Here is a 19,629-nt window from a genome sequence, read left to right on the forward strand (position 1 = left end):
GTACCAGAAAAAGTAAAAATAAGAATGAAAAAAATTAAAGTAAAAAAGAACACCCAAATCATCCCCCCCCACCCTATTTTTCATTTAGTTTTTTGTACCCGTTTATCTACTCATCCATCCATACACTGGATAAAGGCAGTGTGATCCACAAGGCTTTCACAACCACACTGTCACCCCTTGTAACTACATTGCTATACAATCATCTTCAAGAGTCAAGGCTCCTGGGTTGCAGTTTGATAGTTTCAGGTATTTACTTCTAGCTATTCCAGTGCATCATAACCTAAAAAGTGTTATCTATATAATGCATAAGAATGCCTACAGAGTGATCTCTCAGCTCCATTTGAAATCTCTCAGCCACTGAAACTTTATTTCATTTCATTTTGCATCCTCCTCTTGGTCAAGATGTTTTCAATCCCACAGAGTCGGGTCTAGATTCATCCCTGGGAATCATATCCCGTGTTGCCAGGGAGATTTACAGCCCAGGAGTCAGGTCCCACATAGTGAGAAGGGCAGTGAGGTCACCTGCCAAGTTGGCTTAGCTGAGAGAGAGGGCCACATCTGAGCAACAAAGAGGTACTCAGGGGGAGATTCTTAGGCACAATTATAAGCAGGTTTAGGCTTTGCTTTGCATTAACGAGCTTCATAAGGGCAAAGTCCCCTGGCACGGCACATCAAACCACCATGTGTCCAACAATCCAGGCGAGGAAGCCAAAACCTCTACATTTTCCCCCAGCTCCTCAGGGGGTCCCTGCATATGTATTTCTAGTCTCTGTCCAAATCACTTTGGGATGTGTCTCTGTTTCACACTAACCTATGCAAACCTACCAGGTCTCATTTCTTATTAAAAGTTCCATGTATTGATAGTATTTGAAAAAACTGTTTGAGTTAAATTGTTTACGAAATATAGATCTTGTATCAACTAAACATCTCTTCCTCACATGGAATTTGAAGTTTTAAAATGGCAGTCAGTATTGTCCTTTACCCTTTGGCCCGATTTGCCCTAGTCATAACCACATCTGCTTCATTCATATCTCTAGTTGAAGTCTGGACTTTTTCAGCTTTTTTAACAGTTGCTATATGTGCTAATACTGACATTCATATCTGCCAAGTTCTAGCTCTGAGTTTCAGGTGTCACACAGATACCCAAAGTTCCAGGGATTTATCAGGTTATACACAAAGGGATCAGCATCTCAGAATCTGGAGATAGCCATTACAATTCAGGAACAGATGTGACTGCTGTAAGAGCTTACAATCTAGGGACTATTACAGTAAGCGTTCCCCTATAAGCTGTGCTCTAAGGTTCAATTATGAGTTTATACATTGTAGTTAGTCCGTATTTGTGAGGCATTATAGTGTTTGCCTTTGTTTCTGGCATACTTCACTCAAAATGCTGTCTACAGGTTCCATTCACCTTGTTGGGTGTCTCACAGCTTCACTCCTTCTCGCAGCATAGCAGTACATTTTTACTGGGTAGGTTTTGGTAACTGCTGCTAAAGATTATACTTTTAAAAATTCTTGTAATTTTTGTAAAGGTATGCATGGATTGATTTTAATTTCAGGGCAAATGATATTGCAAACCTTTTGAAATTGAGCCAGAGCCTGAGAGTAAAGAGGATTCTTCCAGTCTGATTTAGACACCCATGGTTTTAAAGTTCTTTACTTTTGGGGGAAGAGTTTTTCCTAAGAAGAATATGTTATATTAATTATGTATCATAACATTAAAAATATGGATTGGACATTTTCCGTAGCAAAATAATGGCCTAAATTATTTTTTTATAATATATATAACTTAATTATATATTTATAATTTTATTTGACTGTAATTGTGATCAAATGATATTCTAAGCAAAATTAATGTAAAGATATACAATAAAATTCATTTTATTCTCATTCATTTTATTTTTGTCCCAACAGGTTCATGAAGTTTATAAAATCTATATATTTTCTCTCTTCCTGGGATATTTATTGCAATTTGAGAATCCAGCTTTATTGGTGTCTCCTTTATTAAGTTTAGTAGCAGCCTTAATGCTTGCTAAGTGCCTTCAGGTAATTAGAAGTGCCTTTTTGTCATTCTTGCAATTAATTTTTAAATAGTTTAATTTTATATCTTATTTCTTTGTTTATATGATTTTTCCTCCTACAGCTAAATGTGAAGAAAGGAACTTTTATAGCTAAAATAATGAAAGTCATTAATTTTTACTTGGTGTGTACTCTGACAGTAACATTGAATATTATAATGAAGGTAAGTAACTCTGCCTGAAACTCATTTAGTATAGCAAATTGAATACTAAAATATACTGGACTTAATTTTTATGAAAATAATAAGATAACAAGGTAACAAAAGTATGTATAATATAATTTTGAGCTGAACAATGATTATATCTAACATATTGGGTGAGAAAATTGAATTATCTTTTTGTTGATATGTTTTAAAAAGACAAAAGAAATACACTTCATTTTACATTTAATTTAGAATGTCATTGTTATTCAATTGACATTAAGCTGTATATGGAATAACTTATTGTGATAAGTAAAAGTATTCAGAAAGAATTGGGTAAGTTACTTGAGCCAGGTAGGATAAGATAGAAATTTTCTTACTACCTCATTATAGTTTTATGCTTAAGTATAATGTAATGTGATTGACTTATGCCAGTAAACCTGTTTGCTTCATTTTCAAACCATGTATTTATATTTTTGTTTTGTGGTCTTGCCGTATGTCCTACAGATTTGTATTAATATGTACAAAAGCATATTAATGTAGGCAGAGCTGATAGTTCTTTGTTTAACTAGCTTTGTTCCTCCTCCAGATGTTTGTCTCACACAAAGAAAATGGACACATGCTAAAATTCCTTGAAGTAAAATTTGGACTAAATATGACTAAGTAAGTTTTAGATTATGTAAATTTACCTAACTCCAGACCACTTAGAATATAAAGAACAAAATTACTTAATTGGGGGGGGGGGATGTTTACTACATACAACTTAGAAAAAAAAGAACATGTTGCTAATTTGGGATATTATAATATCTGGAAGAAATATTGCATTAATATTTTTTCCGGTTAAAAAATACTTAATTTATATTTTTCATGAATTAGATCTGTTTAAACCTTAATATAATTACAGTATTTGAAGGTTACTTTCTCCTTTGATGAGAAACAGTGACCTAAGGTCAGAATAAATAAAGATTTAAAATGAATAATTAGCCAAGGTAATTTTAGCCACTATATCAGCAATATGTATACATTAAAAAAGAATGATGCGGGGAACAGGCAGTAAGATATTTATTTCATAGCAACCGATCTCATTTGGGGATTATAATAGTGAACTGGACCAGAAGCTGACTTTTTAAATTCAAGAATAGCGTTGTGCCTTTTTTTTCTTTTGGTTAAATACAGTTTAAAAAAAAAAATCTAAAATGAAATAAATGACTTTATCTACTGCCAGAGTCCACTTGCATAACAGAAAATATAAATTTACCTACACATTTATCTAGTGCATTTAATATACCTTACAGAATTATTATCGTTTCCTGAGGTTACATGGGCTTGTAGATATTGTGTATGGAATTTCATTTTAAAACAAAGTGTTTCACATGCTTTAAATGAACACTAGAGAATTCATCTGAATTGAAATCATGTATGTATATCTCCCAAAATAAATGTAGCCTTTAAGAGACCATGTGCTCCATAAAGGCAGTGACCATGTCTTTTTTGGGCCTTTGTATATGCCTGATCCATAGAAGGCAATTGATAAAAATTGGTTGTTATGGATGGACCAATGAATGTATGGATGAATCAAAGGCAATATGGTTTTGTGGACAGAGCTGGAGCTAAGGAATCAAATAGATCCTAATTCTCTTGCTAGATAAACCACTAACAACTAGCTTTGCCACCTTATGTAAATTACATCCCATTTCTGATGCATGTGTAATGCCTCCCTTGCATGGTGGGTTATATGCCCCTCAGATGCTTTCTCATAAGTGGGGACTGTGTCTACCTTGTCCAACTTTGTGTCCCCAGTGCTTAAAAATCAAAACCTGGCACAAAGAAGGTGCCCAGTAAATATTTATAAGTGAATAAATATCTCTTAATTACATTATAATATCTTTACTTAACTTTTTCTTCTAATAGACTGAAAATTCCCTGAAGGTAGGTTCATCTCTGTTCCCATAGAGTCTGTCACTTTGCTTGCCCATTACAGGATTTAGTAAATGGTTATTATAACTACTGCTGCTGCTACTGCTATGTATACATGTATATATATTTGTTATTTTGGTAACATGTATACAACATAAAATTTCCCATATTGATCACTTTCAAGCATAGAATTCAGTAGCATTAATTACATTCACAGTGCTTTGCTACCATGCCACCATCCATTACCAAAACTTGTCTGTCACCCCAAACAGAACTCTGCACCAGTTAAGCATTGCCTCCCCATTTCCCCACTCTCCTACCCTTGGACACCTATAAAACTACTTTTTGTCTCTATGTATTTGCGTAGTCTGATTATTTCATATTAGTGAAATCCAGCAGTTTCTGTCCTTTTATGTCTGGTTTATTTTACCCTGTGTAATGTCTTTAGGGTTCATTTATATTGTGGCATATCTCAGAACTTAATACCTTTTTACTTCTGGATAATATTTCATTGTATGTTTATACCATGTTTTCTTTGTCCATTCATCTATTGATGGATATTTGAGTTGCTTCCACCCTTTGGCTATTGTGAATAGTGCTGCTGTGTACAATGGTGCACAAATACCTGTTTGAGTCCCTGCATTCTATTCTTTTGGGTATATACCTTGAAGTGGGATTGCAGGGCTATTTGGTATTTCTATGTTTAACTTTTTGAGGAACCGCCAAAATTGTTTTCTACAACACCTGCACCATTTTACATTCCTACTAACAACGTACAAGAGTTCATATTACTCAACATTCTTGTCAACACTTGACATTTTCTGTTTTTTTTTTTTCATAACAGCAATTCTAGTAGGTGTGAACTAGTGTCTCATTGTGGTATTGATTTGCATTTCCCTAGTGGCTAATGATGTTGAACATCTTTTCATTTACTTATTGGCCATATGCATATCTTCTTTGGAGAAATGTCTATTCAAGTCCTTTGCCCATTTTTTAATTTGGTTGTTTGTCTTTTTATCGTTGCATTGTAAAAGTTCTTTATATATTCTGGATATTAAAACCATATCAGATACATGGTTTCCAAATATTTACTCCCATTCTGTAGTTTGTTTTTTCACTTTTTTATAATGTCCTTTGATGCATAAAAATTTATAATTTTGAAGAAGTCCAATTCATCTATATTTTCTTTTTTTGCTCATGCTTTTGATGTCATCTAAGTATTCATTACCTAATACAGACTTGAAGATAATATATGTTTTTAATAAGAGTTTTATAGTTTTAGTTGTTATATTTAGTTCATTGATCCATTTTGAGTTAATTTTGGTAAATTGTGTTAGGTAGGGGTACAATTTTGTTCTTTCACATGTGAATATCCAGTTTTCCCAGCACATTTGTTGAACAGACTATTCTTTCCTCATTGAGTGGTTTGGTACCTTTGTCAGAAATCAATTGGCCAACCTTCTAACTTCAAACCTCCCACCAGGGTAACAGAGAAGACATGGAACTGCAGACAGGCACCTGCAAGGAGGACAGATAATATCCAGAATGATGGGTATAAAAGAATTAGTTTTTCTTCACAGATGGCTAAATTGGTTTAGCCTTTTATAATATGCATATTAGAACTTTGTAAAAAAAATTCAGAAAACTGTGGTCATTTAAACAAAAAAAAAAAAAAAAAAAAAAAAAATCAATTGGCCATACATTCTGGTGGGCATTCTTATATGATATACATAACCCTTTTTAGGTTTTAATGCATTGGAATAGCTAGAAGTAAATACCTGAAACTATCAAACTGCAACCCAGGAGTCTTGACACTTGAAGACAACTGTATAGCAGTATAGCTTACAAGGGGTGACAGTGTGGTTGTGAAAGCCTTGTGGATCACACTGCCTTTATCCAGTGTATGGATGGATGAGTAGAAAAACGGGTACAAAAAACTAAATGAAAAATAGGGTGGGGGGATGATTTGAGTGTTCTTTTTTACTTTTATTTTTTCATTCTTATTTTCACTTTTTCTGGTACAGGGAAAATGTTCAAAAATAGATTGGGGTGATGAATGCACAACTATATGATGGTACTGTGAATAATTGATTGTACACTTTGGATGATCATATGATATGTGAATATATCTCAATAAAATTGAATTTAAAAAAATCAGTTGGCCACAGATGTAAGGGTTTATATCTGAACTCTCCAATTTGATTCCATTGGTCTGTGTCTGAGTATTTTAGTAAAAGCTGAATTTTATTATGCAGAAAACATATACATACTAGAATACCATTTATGCGTTTAAAATTTTTAAAAATTTTTATTACAAACACATTTAATAAAATACAACTATTACTAAAATACTCAATGTAGAGAGTGAAAATCCCTTAAAATCTTATCTCTCACATAATACATCATCCTTCAGTTAGTTCATTCTTTCTCTTTCACAAAAAGATATACATCTTTTTAAAAAATTTATTTCTCACTCTCTGTGTTTTTTTGTGTGTGTGACATCTATTCTTCTGACACTGTATAAAAATTTCTACTATCCCTATTTTTATACATTACTTTCTAATAGCATGCCTGAACTTGGAGCTATGTAAACTTTAAGGTTTTAATACTAGAGTGAAAATTTGGAAACAATTTGTCTCCTATAGTAAAGCAAATGGCTATATAAGTTTACATATGTAATAGAATATGTAAGCTTTAAAATGGTGATACAGAAAAATATTTAACAACCCAGAATGTTTACAAAATTAAGGAGGAAAAATGCAGGGTATAAAACATATGGTGTGTGATTCCATTTTTGTGGGAAAAAGGTGTACACACACACACACACGCATAAAGGGAATAAATAATATAAGACAAAATTTTAAGAGAAGTTAATTTTCTCTGTATTACAGGATTATGAAAATTTTTTCCTTTTTTCTCATTTTTATTTTCTATTACATATATATGTTGTTGTCCTAGTTTGCTAATGCTGCAGAATGCAAAACACCAGAGATGGACAGGCTTTTATAAAACAGGAGTTTATTTCACTACACAGTTACAGTCTTAAGGCCACAAAGCATCCAAGGTAACACCTCAGCAATCGGGTACCTTCACCGGAGGACGGCCAGTGGTGTCCGGAAAACCTCTGTTAGCTAGGAAGGCAGCTGGCGTCTGCTCCAAAGCTCCGGCCTCAAAACGGCTTTCTCCCAGGACATTCCTTTCTAACAAGCTTGCTTCTCTTCAAAACATCACTCCCAGCTGCACTCTCTTTCTTCCCCCTGAGTCAGCTCATTTATATAGCTCCACCGATAAGGGCCCACCCTGAATGGGCGGGGCCATGCCTCCATGAGAACATCTCATCAGAATCATTGCCCACAGCTGGGTGGGGCACATTCCAAGCAAATCCAACCATCACCCCACACAAGACCACAAAGATGATGGCATTTGGGGGACACAATACATTCAAACCGGCACAGTTGTGTAATAGGGGAAATAGTTATCTTTAAAACATTATAGGCCTCTTCTATTAATATAGTTTGAGGAAAAATAGAAAAAGATTACTCTGTATACTACCTCATATTCTCTTTTCATTGTCTGACTAAATAATTTAACTGAAAACTGGCAGAAGATTTAGGGTAAATTTTTACCCCATGGGTGTTAATAATTTTTACATGACTGGGTACAGCCTGTTGATAAGGTCTTAACATAATTTAAATGCAATTGTTGATAATATTTATAAACTACTGACTGACTTCATAAGCATATGTTAGTATTTTGAGGTAATATTATAGAGTGTGAAGTCTATATTCTTAAATATAATGTACAAAATTATTCACAATAACTGGGCTATATATCCTGTGAACACATAAAATAATTGACCAGTGCAAACTATATTAGTAACTTGTGTTTTCTATAATCCTTAAGAAATTTATTCAGTGGTCCATTCAGTCTAGTATTTTGTCCCTGACAGGAGTATCAAGGAATATTCTATGTTGGGCACTGTGCCGGTTTGGGTGTATTCTGTACCCCCAAATGCCATTATCTTTGATGCAGTCTTGTGTGGGCGGACGTTAATGTTGATTAGATTGTAATTCTTTGAGTGTTTCCATGGAGATGTGACCCACCCATCTGTGGGTGATAGCTCTGATTGGATAATTTTCATGAAGGTGTGGCCCCGCCCATTCAGTGTGGGCCTTGGTTAGTTTAGCAGAGCATTATATAAGCTCAGACAGAAGGAGCGAGCTTGCTACAGCCGAGAGGGACACTTTGAAGAATGCACAGGAGCTGAGAGAGGAGCTGCTGCTTATAGAGACATTTTGGAGATGGCCACTAAAAGCAGACTTTTGCTCTGGAGAAGCTAAGAGAGGACAAACGCCCCAAGAGCAACTAAGAGTGACATTTTTGAGGAACTGCAGCCTAGAGAGGAACATCCTGGGAGAAAGCCATTCTGAAACCAGAAATGGGAGCAGACGCCAGCCACATGCCTTCCCAGCTAACAGAGGTTTTCCGGACACCATTGGCCATCCTCCAGTGAAGATACCGGATTGTTGATGCATTACCTTGGAGGCTTTATGGCCTTAAGACTGTAACTTTGTAACCAAATGAACCCCCTTTACAAAAGCTGATCCATTTCTGTTGTTTTGCGAAAAGAGCATTAGCAAACTGGAACAGACATAATGCATGCTCACTATGATTACCTCCTTAGAGTTTTGGGGGATTACATTTGTCTTCTATCTGTTAATAAATAATAAATAATTATGGTTTTGTGTTTTCAGTTTGCTAAAGCTGCTGGAATGCAATATAACAGAAATGGGTTGGCTTTTTCAGTGGGGATTTTTTAGTTTACAAATTTACAGTCCAAATTAAGGCATCAAGAGGAAGATACCTTCTGTGAGGAAAGGCTGCTGGCATCTGGGGCTCCTCTGTCATATGTGAAGGCACATGGTGATGTCTGCTGGTCCTCTCCTGGGCACTGGTTTCAAATGGCTCTCTCGGTTTCTGTGGGTCCTTCTTGCTTCTCCTAGGGCATTTTCTTTCTTTGCTTCTCGGGGGCAAACTCTGAATTTCATCTCTTAGCTTCTCTGAGCTCTCTGAGTTTCATCTGTCTTTTATCTTTTCATAAAGGACTCCAGCAGGAGATTAAAACCCATCTTGAATGGGCTGGGTCAGATCTCAATTGAAATACCCTAACCAAAAGGTCCCACCCACAATAGGTCTGCCCCCACAAGAATGGATTAAAAGAACATAGACTTTTTTTTTTTTAGTAGTAAGAAACTTTATTCAACTCCATTAATTTTATTTTTATCAGATGGATAAGCATAAATAAGGATATATAAAACTTAAAATCACGTAAATCTAATTGCTAGATAAGTATTTGTATTCTGAAAAGAGAATTAACTCTCATTTTAAGTACACATGATAATACAATAAATCCAAAATTAAACAACAAAACCAGAAAACTAAGCAGTAAACTCTACAACCTGGAATGGTTAATTTTCTAGGAAAAGATAATTTACTAAAACTGATCCCAAGATAGATACTAAAACATGAACACATTATTTTTCATAAATGAAATAAAGGAAATTGTCAAAGGGTTCCTCCCCATCCCAAAGTGCCAGGCCCAGATGCATTTACAGGGAAATTCTACAAACTCTATAGATTATTTTTGTATGATTTTGAACTGTTCCTACATGTAACATATAATAGACCTTGTCCATTACTTTAAGGAGAAAATATTGTCTTGAATCTTCATATCCAACCCATAAAAGACAATGCTGGAAAAGAAATCTAAAGATCAATCTCACTTAAATATTTCTGAAAAAATCCTAATAAAATATATTTAGCCAACAGAATCCATGCATGCAATAAAAGAATATTGCATCTTGATTAAATGAAGTTTATGCTAGTAATACAAGGGTGGTTTAAAAGGATCACTTTGATAGATGCTGACTGTGAAAACATTTTAACGTTAATTTTTCACTTTTAACAATCTTAAAAAGGTAAGTGTAAATAGATATTTACTTAAAATGACTAAAACATGTGCATGTGTATATACACACACAAGTCCACAAAATGTTTAGTGGAGAAGAGCAGATATGTTTTCATTCAAGTCTGAAACTAGCCTGGGCTGTCTGCTCCTACCATTCTAATTTGACATTGCTTGTAGGTACTAACCAAAGCAACCAAAAAGAAAACAACTAAGACATATGAAAATTGGAAAAGAGGAAATAAAATGATCATTATTTGTAGATGATATAATTGTATAATTGGAAAACACTTGAGACTCATTTGAAAAAAAGGTTACAAACAAAATATTTATTAAGTGTATGTGTCAGGGTACAATAGTAGTACACGGAAATCAGTTGCTGTCATATAAAAACAACAACCATTAGAGGATAAAATAGAAGGGACCCAATTTACAACAGCATCAAAACCAACAACAAACTCTAAGAATAAGCTTAACAAGAATTGTATAAGATCCTGTTTCAATTTGCTAAAGCTGCCAGAATGCAATATTCCAGAATTGGACTGGCTTTTACAAGGGGGTTTATTAGTTCACAAATTTACAGTTCTAAGGCCATGAAAATGTCCCAGTTATGGCATCAACAGGAAGATACCTTCTTTGAAGAAAGGCCAATGGCCTCCAGGTTTCCTCTGTCACATGGGAAGGCACATGGCCAGAGTGTGCTGGTCCTCTCCCAGGTTTAGCTTCTGGTTTCCGTGGCTTTCTCCAAAATGTCTCTGGGCTTCTGTCTTAGCTTCTCTCTTAGCTTCTCCTGGGGGCAAACTGTGGATTACATATCTCAGCTTCTCTCAACAATCTGCTAGTTTCTCTTGGGGCATTTCTATCCAAAGATCTCTCTTACCTTCTCTTGGTTCCTGTGGGTCCTCCTTGCTTCTAGTTTGAGGCCATGAGAATGTCCAAATTAAGGCATCATCAAGTCAATTCTTTCTTCCTAAAGACCAGTTGCTGGCAATCCTTGGATTCCCTGCCACATGGCAAAGCACATGGTGGTGTCTGTTGGTCTCTCCCTTCTCTTCTTAGTTTTATTGCTTTCAGCTTCTTGCTTCCATAGCTCAAGAACATAGTCTTTTTATGGGGTAGATGACAGATTCAAACCAGCACAGTGTGTAATCCTTGAATTTATTGCTTTGAATAATCTCATATCATCCCAGTTTTCATTTCCTTTACTAGGTGCTTTAGTTTTTTGTTTGTTTGTTTTTAATACCCTGAAGTCTGTTCTTGTCTGGATTCAAATCTCCGCTACAGTATAAGCAAATTTTTAAACTTTGCACAAGTCCCTTAACCTCTTACGTCTCAGTTTCCTCATCTGTAAAATGAGTATAATAATAGGGTTGTTGTGAAGATAAACACGCTAATGAGAACTCAATAAATGTTTGCTGCTGTTGTTGATCTTTTCTCCCCAAACCCTCCAACAGATGCTTCTTATTTTTATTATTCTAATATTTTATATATAAAAGTACATTGTAGCCATAGTCTTTACTTACTTCATACTTGTAAGGACTTCAGAAATAGGCATTTTAGACTTTTTTCAGTTCTGAGGTTTCGTAACTTTTAAAGTCTATCCCATTATAGAAACCATTTGTAATTTTTTAATTGGTTGCTTTTCTCTTTTTAAGGCTTTCAGAATTCTTTCTTCGATTTGAATACCAGATAAAGTAGGTTTTGCTCAAGGGTAATGTGGATATATGTGTGTGCGGGTGTGTTTATTATTTGCTGCCAAGTTCTTGTCTGATAATGCCCAATACCCCCCCCCCTTTTTTTTTTAGCCATAGACGTCCCTAAACTGGTCAACACTATTAGCCAGTAGTACTCTAGAATTATTTTCCTGCATCATAACTGATAGATGAGATTCATTCAGATTATAGTTTGGTTTATTTTTCCCAAAAATGTTACTTTACACCTCTTCATTGTGTAAGTTCTTCTACCACTCCCTACAGAAATGTAACCAACTCATTTGTGAGGAATAATTTCTGATTATAGAAATACTTGACTTTTCAGTTAACAGTGAAATTACCAGATTAAAGTATAAACAGTATTAAAAAAGTATAAAAATAAAGTATAAAAAGGACAAGCTGTTTGCTCAATGTAAGGATTTCACAATTCTGATATATTAGGAACAACTACTGGGATATTCCAGCTCATAAAATGGCGGTACCTGGTTATATACATTTGGTTATGGGAATCACTAACCTAATTTTGGATTCTCTGCTACTATCCGGCCCATAATGCCAAATGTTGTGATCAACACTGGGGTTGCCCTGGGAAATGTATTCATTATAGCTTTAGTGATGTGGAAGAACCTTTGAAGCCTAGATTAGCATATCATTCTTTTTGGAGGTATGTCCAGAGATGTTTGAGCCAAAACATGCCTCTTGAGATAAACCTAACCATCCTTAATACAACTATAATATACTTCCATAATTGGCCTTTCCAGTGACTTTCCCCTTAACCTTGAACTAAGGAGATAATCAATGAAAGTTTCCCAACTCTTATGAAAGACATAAAATTTCGGGTCCAAGAAGCACAGTGTACCCCAAACAGAATTGATCCAAATAGACCTACTCGAAGACACTTTCTAATCAGATTGTTGAATGCCAGAGACAGAGAGAATACTGAAAGCAGCCAGAGAAAAGCAATCCATCACATACAAGGGAAACTCAGTACAACTAAGGGCATGTTTCTCAGTAGAAATCGTGGAGGTGAGAAGGCAGTGGTATGATATATTCAAGATATTGAAAGAGAAAAACTGCCAACCAAGAATCCTATATCCAGCAAAACTGTCCTTCAAAAATGAGAGGGAGTTTAAAATATTTACAGATAAACAGACACTGAGAGAGTTCATGAACAGGAGACCTCCTCTATAAGAAATACTAAAGGGAATGCTACAGACAGATAGGAAAAGCAGGGGAGAGAGGTTTGGAGAAGAGTGTAGAACTGAAGAGATCAGGAGATAGAAAGAGGGTAAAAATTGGGCATTTGAGGCTGAAGGAGTACAGAATGTTCAACAAGATTGATTGTGTAGATCCAGAAACACTATGATAATGGGTGATGGTAGCACAATATTGTAAGTACACTGGACAAAGGTGATTGAGAGTATGGTTGAAAGAGGAAGGTTAGGAGCACGTAGGACACCAGAAGGAAAGATAGAAGATAAAGGCTGGGACAGTATGACTTAGTGAAACCTAGAGTGGTCAATGATTGTAATTAAATGTACAAATATAAGAACGTTTTTACATGAGGGAGAGCAAATGAATGTCAACTTTGCAAGGTGTTGAAAATGTGATGGTCTGGGGGAAAAATACAATCAGTGCAAACTAGAGTCCATATTAACAGTGACATGTAATATGCTTCCATTAATTCCATTAATTGTAACAAAAGTAATAGACCAAAGCTAAATATCTATAAGAGGGGGATATAAGGGAGGGGTATGGGATTCTTGGCATTGGTTTTGTTGTCTGACCTTCTTATTGTGTTTCATTTTATTTTAATTTTATTTTTTCTTTCATTCTTTTTGTTATTTTTTTCTCTTTCTTTTCCTTTTTTATTTTTTCCTTTTTTTCCTCTTCCTCTTTCTTTGTGGAAGAAATGGAGATGTAATCATATAGATAGTGGTGGTGAATTCATAGTGATTATACAGGAAAGCATTGATTGTTTACATAGGAGGGAATATATGGTATGTGAATAAAACTTCTAAAAAAATAAACAGAGGGATACAAGTAGAAAAAAAAAAGATACTTTGATGGCATCCTCTCTGACACAGTGATACTGCTGTTTGGTATTTATTTTCTTTCAGCACTTTGAATGTATTGTCCCACTGCCTTTTTACCTCCATGGTTTCTGATGAGAAAGCAGCACTTAATCTTATTGAGACTCCCAAAATGCTTTACTTTCAGAATTTTCTTTGTCTTATGCATTTGAGAGTTTAATTGTTATTTGTCTATATATGGGTTTCTTTGAGTTCATTCTCTTGGGAGTTCATTGAGCTTCTTCAATATGTAGAATAATGTCTTATGTTAAATTAGGAAAGTTCTCAACCATTATTCCTTCGAATATTCTTTCTGCCCCTTTCTCTCTGTTCTTTAAGTTTATATCCAGCTGGTTACATGAGATTTCCTTCAATGCCAGGAGCTAACACAAACACACAATGAAACGCCTCTCACAGTCTTTGTAGATTGGCTCTGTGTTGGCTGGTGCTGTCTTTCAAGAGCTTAACCCTCCCAACATTAATACTGAAGAACAGCTCAGTGTGAAAATGTAGGGTCTGCTTTGTCCTTTCTGAGCACAAGTTCTGGGCGTGCACTCATGGCCTTAAGAATTCCTCAGATTATGTGGCTCATAATGCCCACACTTCTCCCTTTGCAATAGTCTTTCTTTCCTGTTCTGGGCACTCTATTTGTAAATCTCATAGCCAGAAATCCTTTGCCTCAGGCTGCTGTTATTTGATTATTTCTTAAACTGATTTATCTGCCCCCAGGCTGCTTCTGCATGCATAGCCAGGTTGGGGACAGTGAGCCAGAGACCACTGTCCTGGTTCAGTTCTTCAGCTCTCACCAGATAGATTGACACAGATGTACATGTACCCCAGTATGCACAGAGGGATTACTCTGCTCCCTCTGGAACTGGGACCAGGGACCTGCATGGATAAGCACAGGCTGTCTCTGCACCAGAGCAACAAAGAGGCACTCAGGGGGAGACTTTAGGTACAGTTATAAGCAGGTTTAACCTCTCCTTTGTAGTAATGAGTTTCATAAGGGCAAGTCCCAGGATAGGGGGCTCGGGATACTAAATCACCAGTCCTCAGTGTTTGTGAGAACATCAGCAACAATCCAGGTGAGGAAGTCCAACACTTCTGCATTTTCCCCCAGCTCCTTAGTGGGGCTCTGTAGGGGGTGGAAGAAGGGCTAACAATGGTGCCACGATGGTTTTTTTCTTGTTTTGTTTTTTTGTTTTTGTTTTACCATTTTTGAGTTGTCTTTTTCTTGGTTTGACTTTCCAGTTACAGCAACCATTTAACAGTTTTTTTGTGCTCTGAGAAAGATGGTTCTGACAGTCTTTGCTAATGGTCTAAAGATTCTCTGGGAGAATAGAACACTGGAGTGTCTCACTCTACCATATTGGTGATGTCACTTCTGTATTGTTGTTTGACACTTTGTTAAACTTTAACTTTTTTTTCTAAACCCGGTGTATTAGTTAGGGTTCTCTGGGGAAACAGAATCAACAAGAGATATCTAAATAAAAGACTTTATAAAAGTGTCTCACACAACTGTGGGGATGCACGAGTCCAGATTACATAGGGCAGGGAGCAAACTGGCAACTCCGATGAACGTGATCAATGAAACTCCTCAGGCAGTGAAACTGGCAACTCTGATGAACTCCTCAGGAAACACTTTGCTGGCTAGCCAAAGAAGAAATGAAGGTTCTTTATCTGTCTTGCTTAAAAATCTTCGCCTGATAGGATTAAATCCAGCTGATTACATTCTCTCATTGTGGAAGACATGTCCTTTGTTGATGTAATCAGCCACAGCTGTAGCCAATTGACTGATGATTAATAAACGAGCTTCTGGTTTATTAACCAGCTACAAATGTCCTTGCAGTAATGGTTAGGCCAGTGCTTGCTTGACTAGACACCTGGGTACCATCACCTGGCCAAGTTGACACATGAACCTAACCATCACACACAGTGATTTGTATAATAGTCATTCTCTTATCCGTGGGCACTCCTAAATATCATTCCATCTAAAACCTCCTTCCCCAGGGATGGAGACTGGGGATAAAATGGAAGTTAGAGATGGATCAGAAGTGAGGACATAGATTAAAATACCTATAACTACAAGTCTTGTTGATCATAGTTTTCTTAGAAAGGACCTTTTTACCTTCTGTTTTAATAACTAGATACTGCTTTTTTAAAATTGTTCTTGGTTGAGCTACATTTGTCAGTATAAAGTAGTGCTGAGCAATAATAATATGTTAGCCACATAAGTCATTATACATTTTCTAGTAGCCACATTTAAAAAAGAAACAAGTGAAATTAATCTTATTTATATATTTATTTTATTTAATCCAGTGTATCCAAACTATTATCATTGTAATGTGTAAACAATGTAAAATTGTTAAAGACATATATTACATTCTTTTTTCCTTCCCTTTTCAATTTTTGTTTTTATTTGAAATCTGGTGTGTGTTTTGAACTTAAAGTACATTTCAATTCTGATTGGCCACATGTCAGGTGTTCGATAGTCACACATAAGCTACCATATAGGACAGTGCAGATACAGTGGTTGGACACCAGAATTTTTTATTATCTTTCAGATGAAAATAGATTTTAGAGATGGTCACATTACTTGGTAGTGAAAAGCAGTTTTACATTAATTGGGCGGTTTTGATGAAAGCGTGTGCTTTATTGAGGAGAATTACTAAAACTATCATCTTCATTTTTAAAGGACAGAACCGTGTTGTTATCCTCAAAGTGAATGGATTTAGGAGATATGTTTTGTTTTCTACTTTTACTGAGATAAAGAATACTTTTATATTTAGTAGTTTAAAACACCTGTAATTTTTAATTTAATATTTTTTGTCTTTTTTAGGAATTTTACAATGAATTGGCTCCTCTGTCAAGAATCCCTGCAGGCACCATCTCAAGATTTTTTTTGCGATTGACACAGTCTTCTTTATTACCTTTCTATATTTCAGTTTTAATTATTTGTTTTGTTTCTATGATGCAAGTTATTTTCAGGAGAATTAAGTAAGTACCTAGGAGAATCAATCACATTTCTAATTAGTATACTATGGAAATTTGTAAAATACTTAGTTTTAATTTCCTTCCAATATTTTTATATTTCTTTTGATGCTTCTAATTCCATTCTCTCTTCATAGATATGTAAAATATCATTATAAGTTGTTAACCAGGTAAAATTCAAATTAAGTTTTATACGCCTAAATACGTAATATCCAGACTTAATATAGGAGTAATATTCAAGAAATGAGTTAAACTTTTACTGATATGTTTGCTAATTTATTCAGATTTCAACTCAACATAAGAACAATTTCTTCTATTTAATTTAAATGTAGCTGGTAGTACAGGTTATTTTTTTTAATTATAAAATTTTATCATATTTGAAAGGAGGTTGTATGTAACATCTTCATTTTTAGGGACTTAGTTATTCAAATTATAATTTAATTATATTGAATTAGCAATCACTAGTTGAATGTTAATTGATCTTGAAAATGGGAACCTAAAAATTTCCTTTTTTATTCTATTTCCTGAATTTTCATATGTAGTCTTCACAAAGTCAATTGTCTGAATTCATGTTCTAAAAGCTATTTGCCAAGACTTGGAGATATACAAGTTAGGATTTGCCTAGTAGCAAAATTTCAGATATGACCTTCAAAGGTGATAAACAATGTATCTTTGTTTTTTAAAATGTATTTTTTCAAAATATTGAAAACATGTTATCTTTCTATAGTGGTAACTCCATGAAAGTAACTGTTACTCTTGAAGATGGACGAATTGGAGAAAGGCCAGAAATAATTTATCATGTAATTCACACTATTTTATTGGGTTCTCTTGCAATGATTATAGAAGGGTGAGTACTTTATTTGATCGTTTTGTTTTACCAAGGAATTGTCCTTTCTAGTGATAATAAGTAGATACTCTCAAGAATATATTTATAAAGCTTTATAAAAACCCAAACCCTACAAACTTTCTTAATGTAACTGTAATTTCCAAGGTGTTTTTAGTACAGTGAGCTAGCATTTACTTATTCATTCATTCAAAACCTACTGAATGCCTTCCAAGGGCCAAGCATTGTGGTAGGTGCTGGAAATGAGCAAAAGTGGACACTGCCTCTAACCTTATTGTAACTTATGATCTATTGGAGGTGACAGATGTTAATCACATGAAAGTAAAATTATAACTTTAATAAATGAAGGAAAGGTAAATGATGCCCTGAGATCATATAAAGATGGAATTTGATTTGAGATCAGAAAGGCTCTTCTAAGGAGTAGATGCTTGAGTTGAGACCTGAAGAATGAGTAGAAGAGAACTAAGTGAACAGAAGAGGCATGTATTCCAGGCAGAGGGAATAGCATGTGCAAAGGCCCTGTGGTAGGTAGGCACATGGCATATTGTCAGGAGGGACAAAAATAAGCTCAATATGGCTGAAGTGCAGTGAGTATGCAAGAGGGCCTTTCATTCATATTAAGGGTTTTGGGATAGTTATTTTTTCTTTCATCTTTCCCTTACTTCATTACTTTTACTGCCTTTAAATGACAAATGAGACCTTATAAAGTACACGTGTGGCCTCATTTAATGTTCAACAAACCAAAATACTAAGGTAACACTATGCATAAATTTTACATTTTGCTTTTTTGTGTTCCATAATAATTTATTTAATCATTACCTATTGGGGGAAACTTAGGTTGTTTTCAATTTGTTTGCTATTAAAACAGCATGCTGCAGTTGAAACCCTTGATGTATTTCTTTGTACACTTGTGCTAATATTTTTGTAGGCTAGATTACTAGAAACAGGATTGTCTATTTTAGGGTATTTAAAATTTTTATGGGTTCTGTCAAATTGCCTTCTGAAAAAAAGCTTTAATAGTTCATATTCTCCCTAAGAATATAATTTTACTATACTCTCATCAGTATGAATGCTTTTATTTCATCCTCATTTTGTAATCCACATCTTCTTGATTATTTAATAACTGAATAATAATCTTTTGCTGGATATTAGAGGCTAAAACATTTTCATTCTCCCTTAATATTTTAGTATTTTTGTGGGTAATGGAAAGGAACTCAAAAAAGAGAAATCAGATAACAATGATCATAGAATATCTTGTGTGTGACTCCTTTTGTTTTTTTCCAGCTTGAAATACCTCTGGACTCCTTATGTGTGCATGTTAGCTGCATTTGGTGTATGTTCTCCTGAACTTTGGATGACACTTTTCAAGTGGCTTCGATTAAGAACTGTACACCCAGTATTGTTGGTGAGTCATTGTAATTTTGTGTCAAGTATTTGTTTCCCTTCCAGTTATATACAATCAAATGCTAATAAATGTAAACCACATTGAATACAATTAAAATAGTATGAATAAACCACATTTCGACTTACAAGTAGGAAAAAAGACCATATGAAAGACAATTTTTATGATTTCTTATAAAAGTAATACATTCAATGCAGACAACTTAAAAAATAAAATGTAAAAATGCAAGTGGATCAGTAATGTGACAGGCCACCAAGAATTAATTTTTTATATCTTTTTTGCTTCAATTTAGAGCTGTGTTATGTTTTCCATGTGTATGAAAAATCTACACCATGCTGATACTGTGTTAGGTGTTTGGAATGTACAGATAAAAACACGATTAATTTTGTCAAGTAGATTATAATTTCCTGTGCATAAAAACAGATGAGAAGTTTTCATAGGTTGCTGTTGGAACATAGAGAAGGGCTGCTTATTTCATATTTTTTAGATATTCAAGGAAGACTTTCCA

General features: G+C 34.8%; 1 protein-coding gene across 1 annotated transcript in view; it reads left to right on the forward strand.

The window, feature by feature from the left end:
- Positions 1 to 19,629, forward strand: part of DPY19L4 (dpy-19 like 4) — a 112,998-nt gene that overhangs the window by 72,204 nt on the left and 21,165 nt on the right. Inside the window, 7 exon segments of the mRNA XM_037803183.1 lie at positions 1,915 to 2,046; positions 2,144 to 2,242; positions 2,808 to 2,881; positions 16,724 to 16,785; positions 16,788 to 16,881; positions 17,603 to 17,722; positions 19,004 to 19,124. Coding sequence (XP_037659111.1) covers positions 1,915 to 2,046; positions 2,144 to 2,242; positions 2,808 to 2,881; positions 16,724 to 16,785; positions 16,788 to 16,881; positions 17,603 to 17,722; positions 19,004 to 19,124 — 702 coding nt within the window.

This window comes from Choloepus didactylus, chromosome 14 (assembly GCF_015220235.1).
Source record: "Choloepus didactylus isolate mChoDid1 chromosome 14, mChoDid1.pri, whole genome shotgun sequence".
NCBI classification, from domain to species: Eukaryota; Metazoa; Chordata; class Mammalia; order Pilosa; family Megalonychidae; genus Choloepus; species Choloepus didactylus.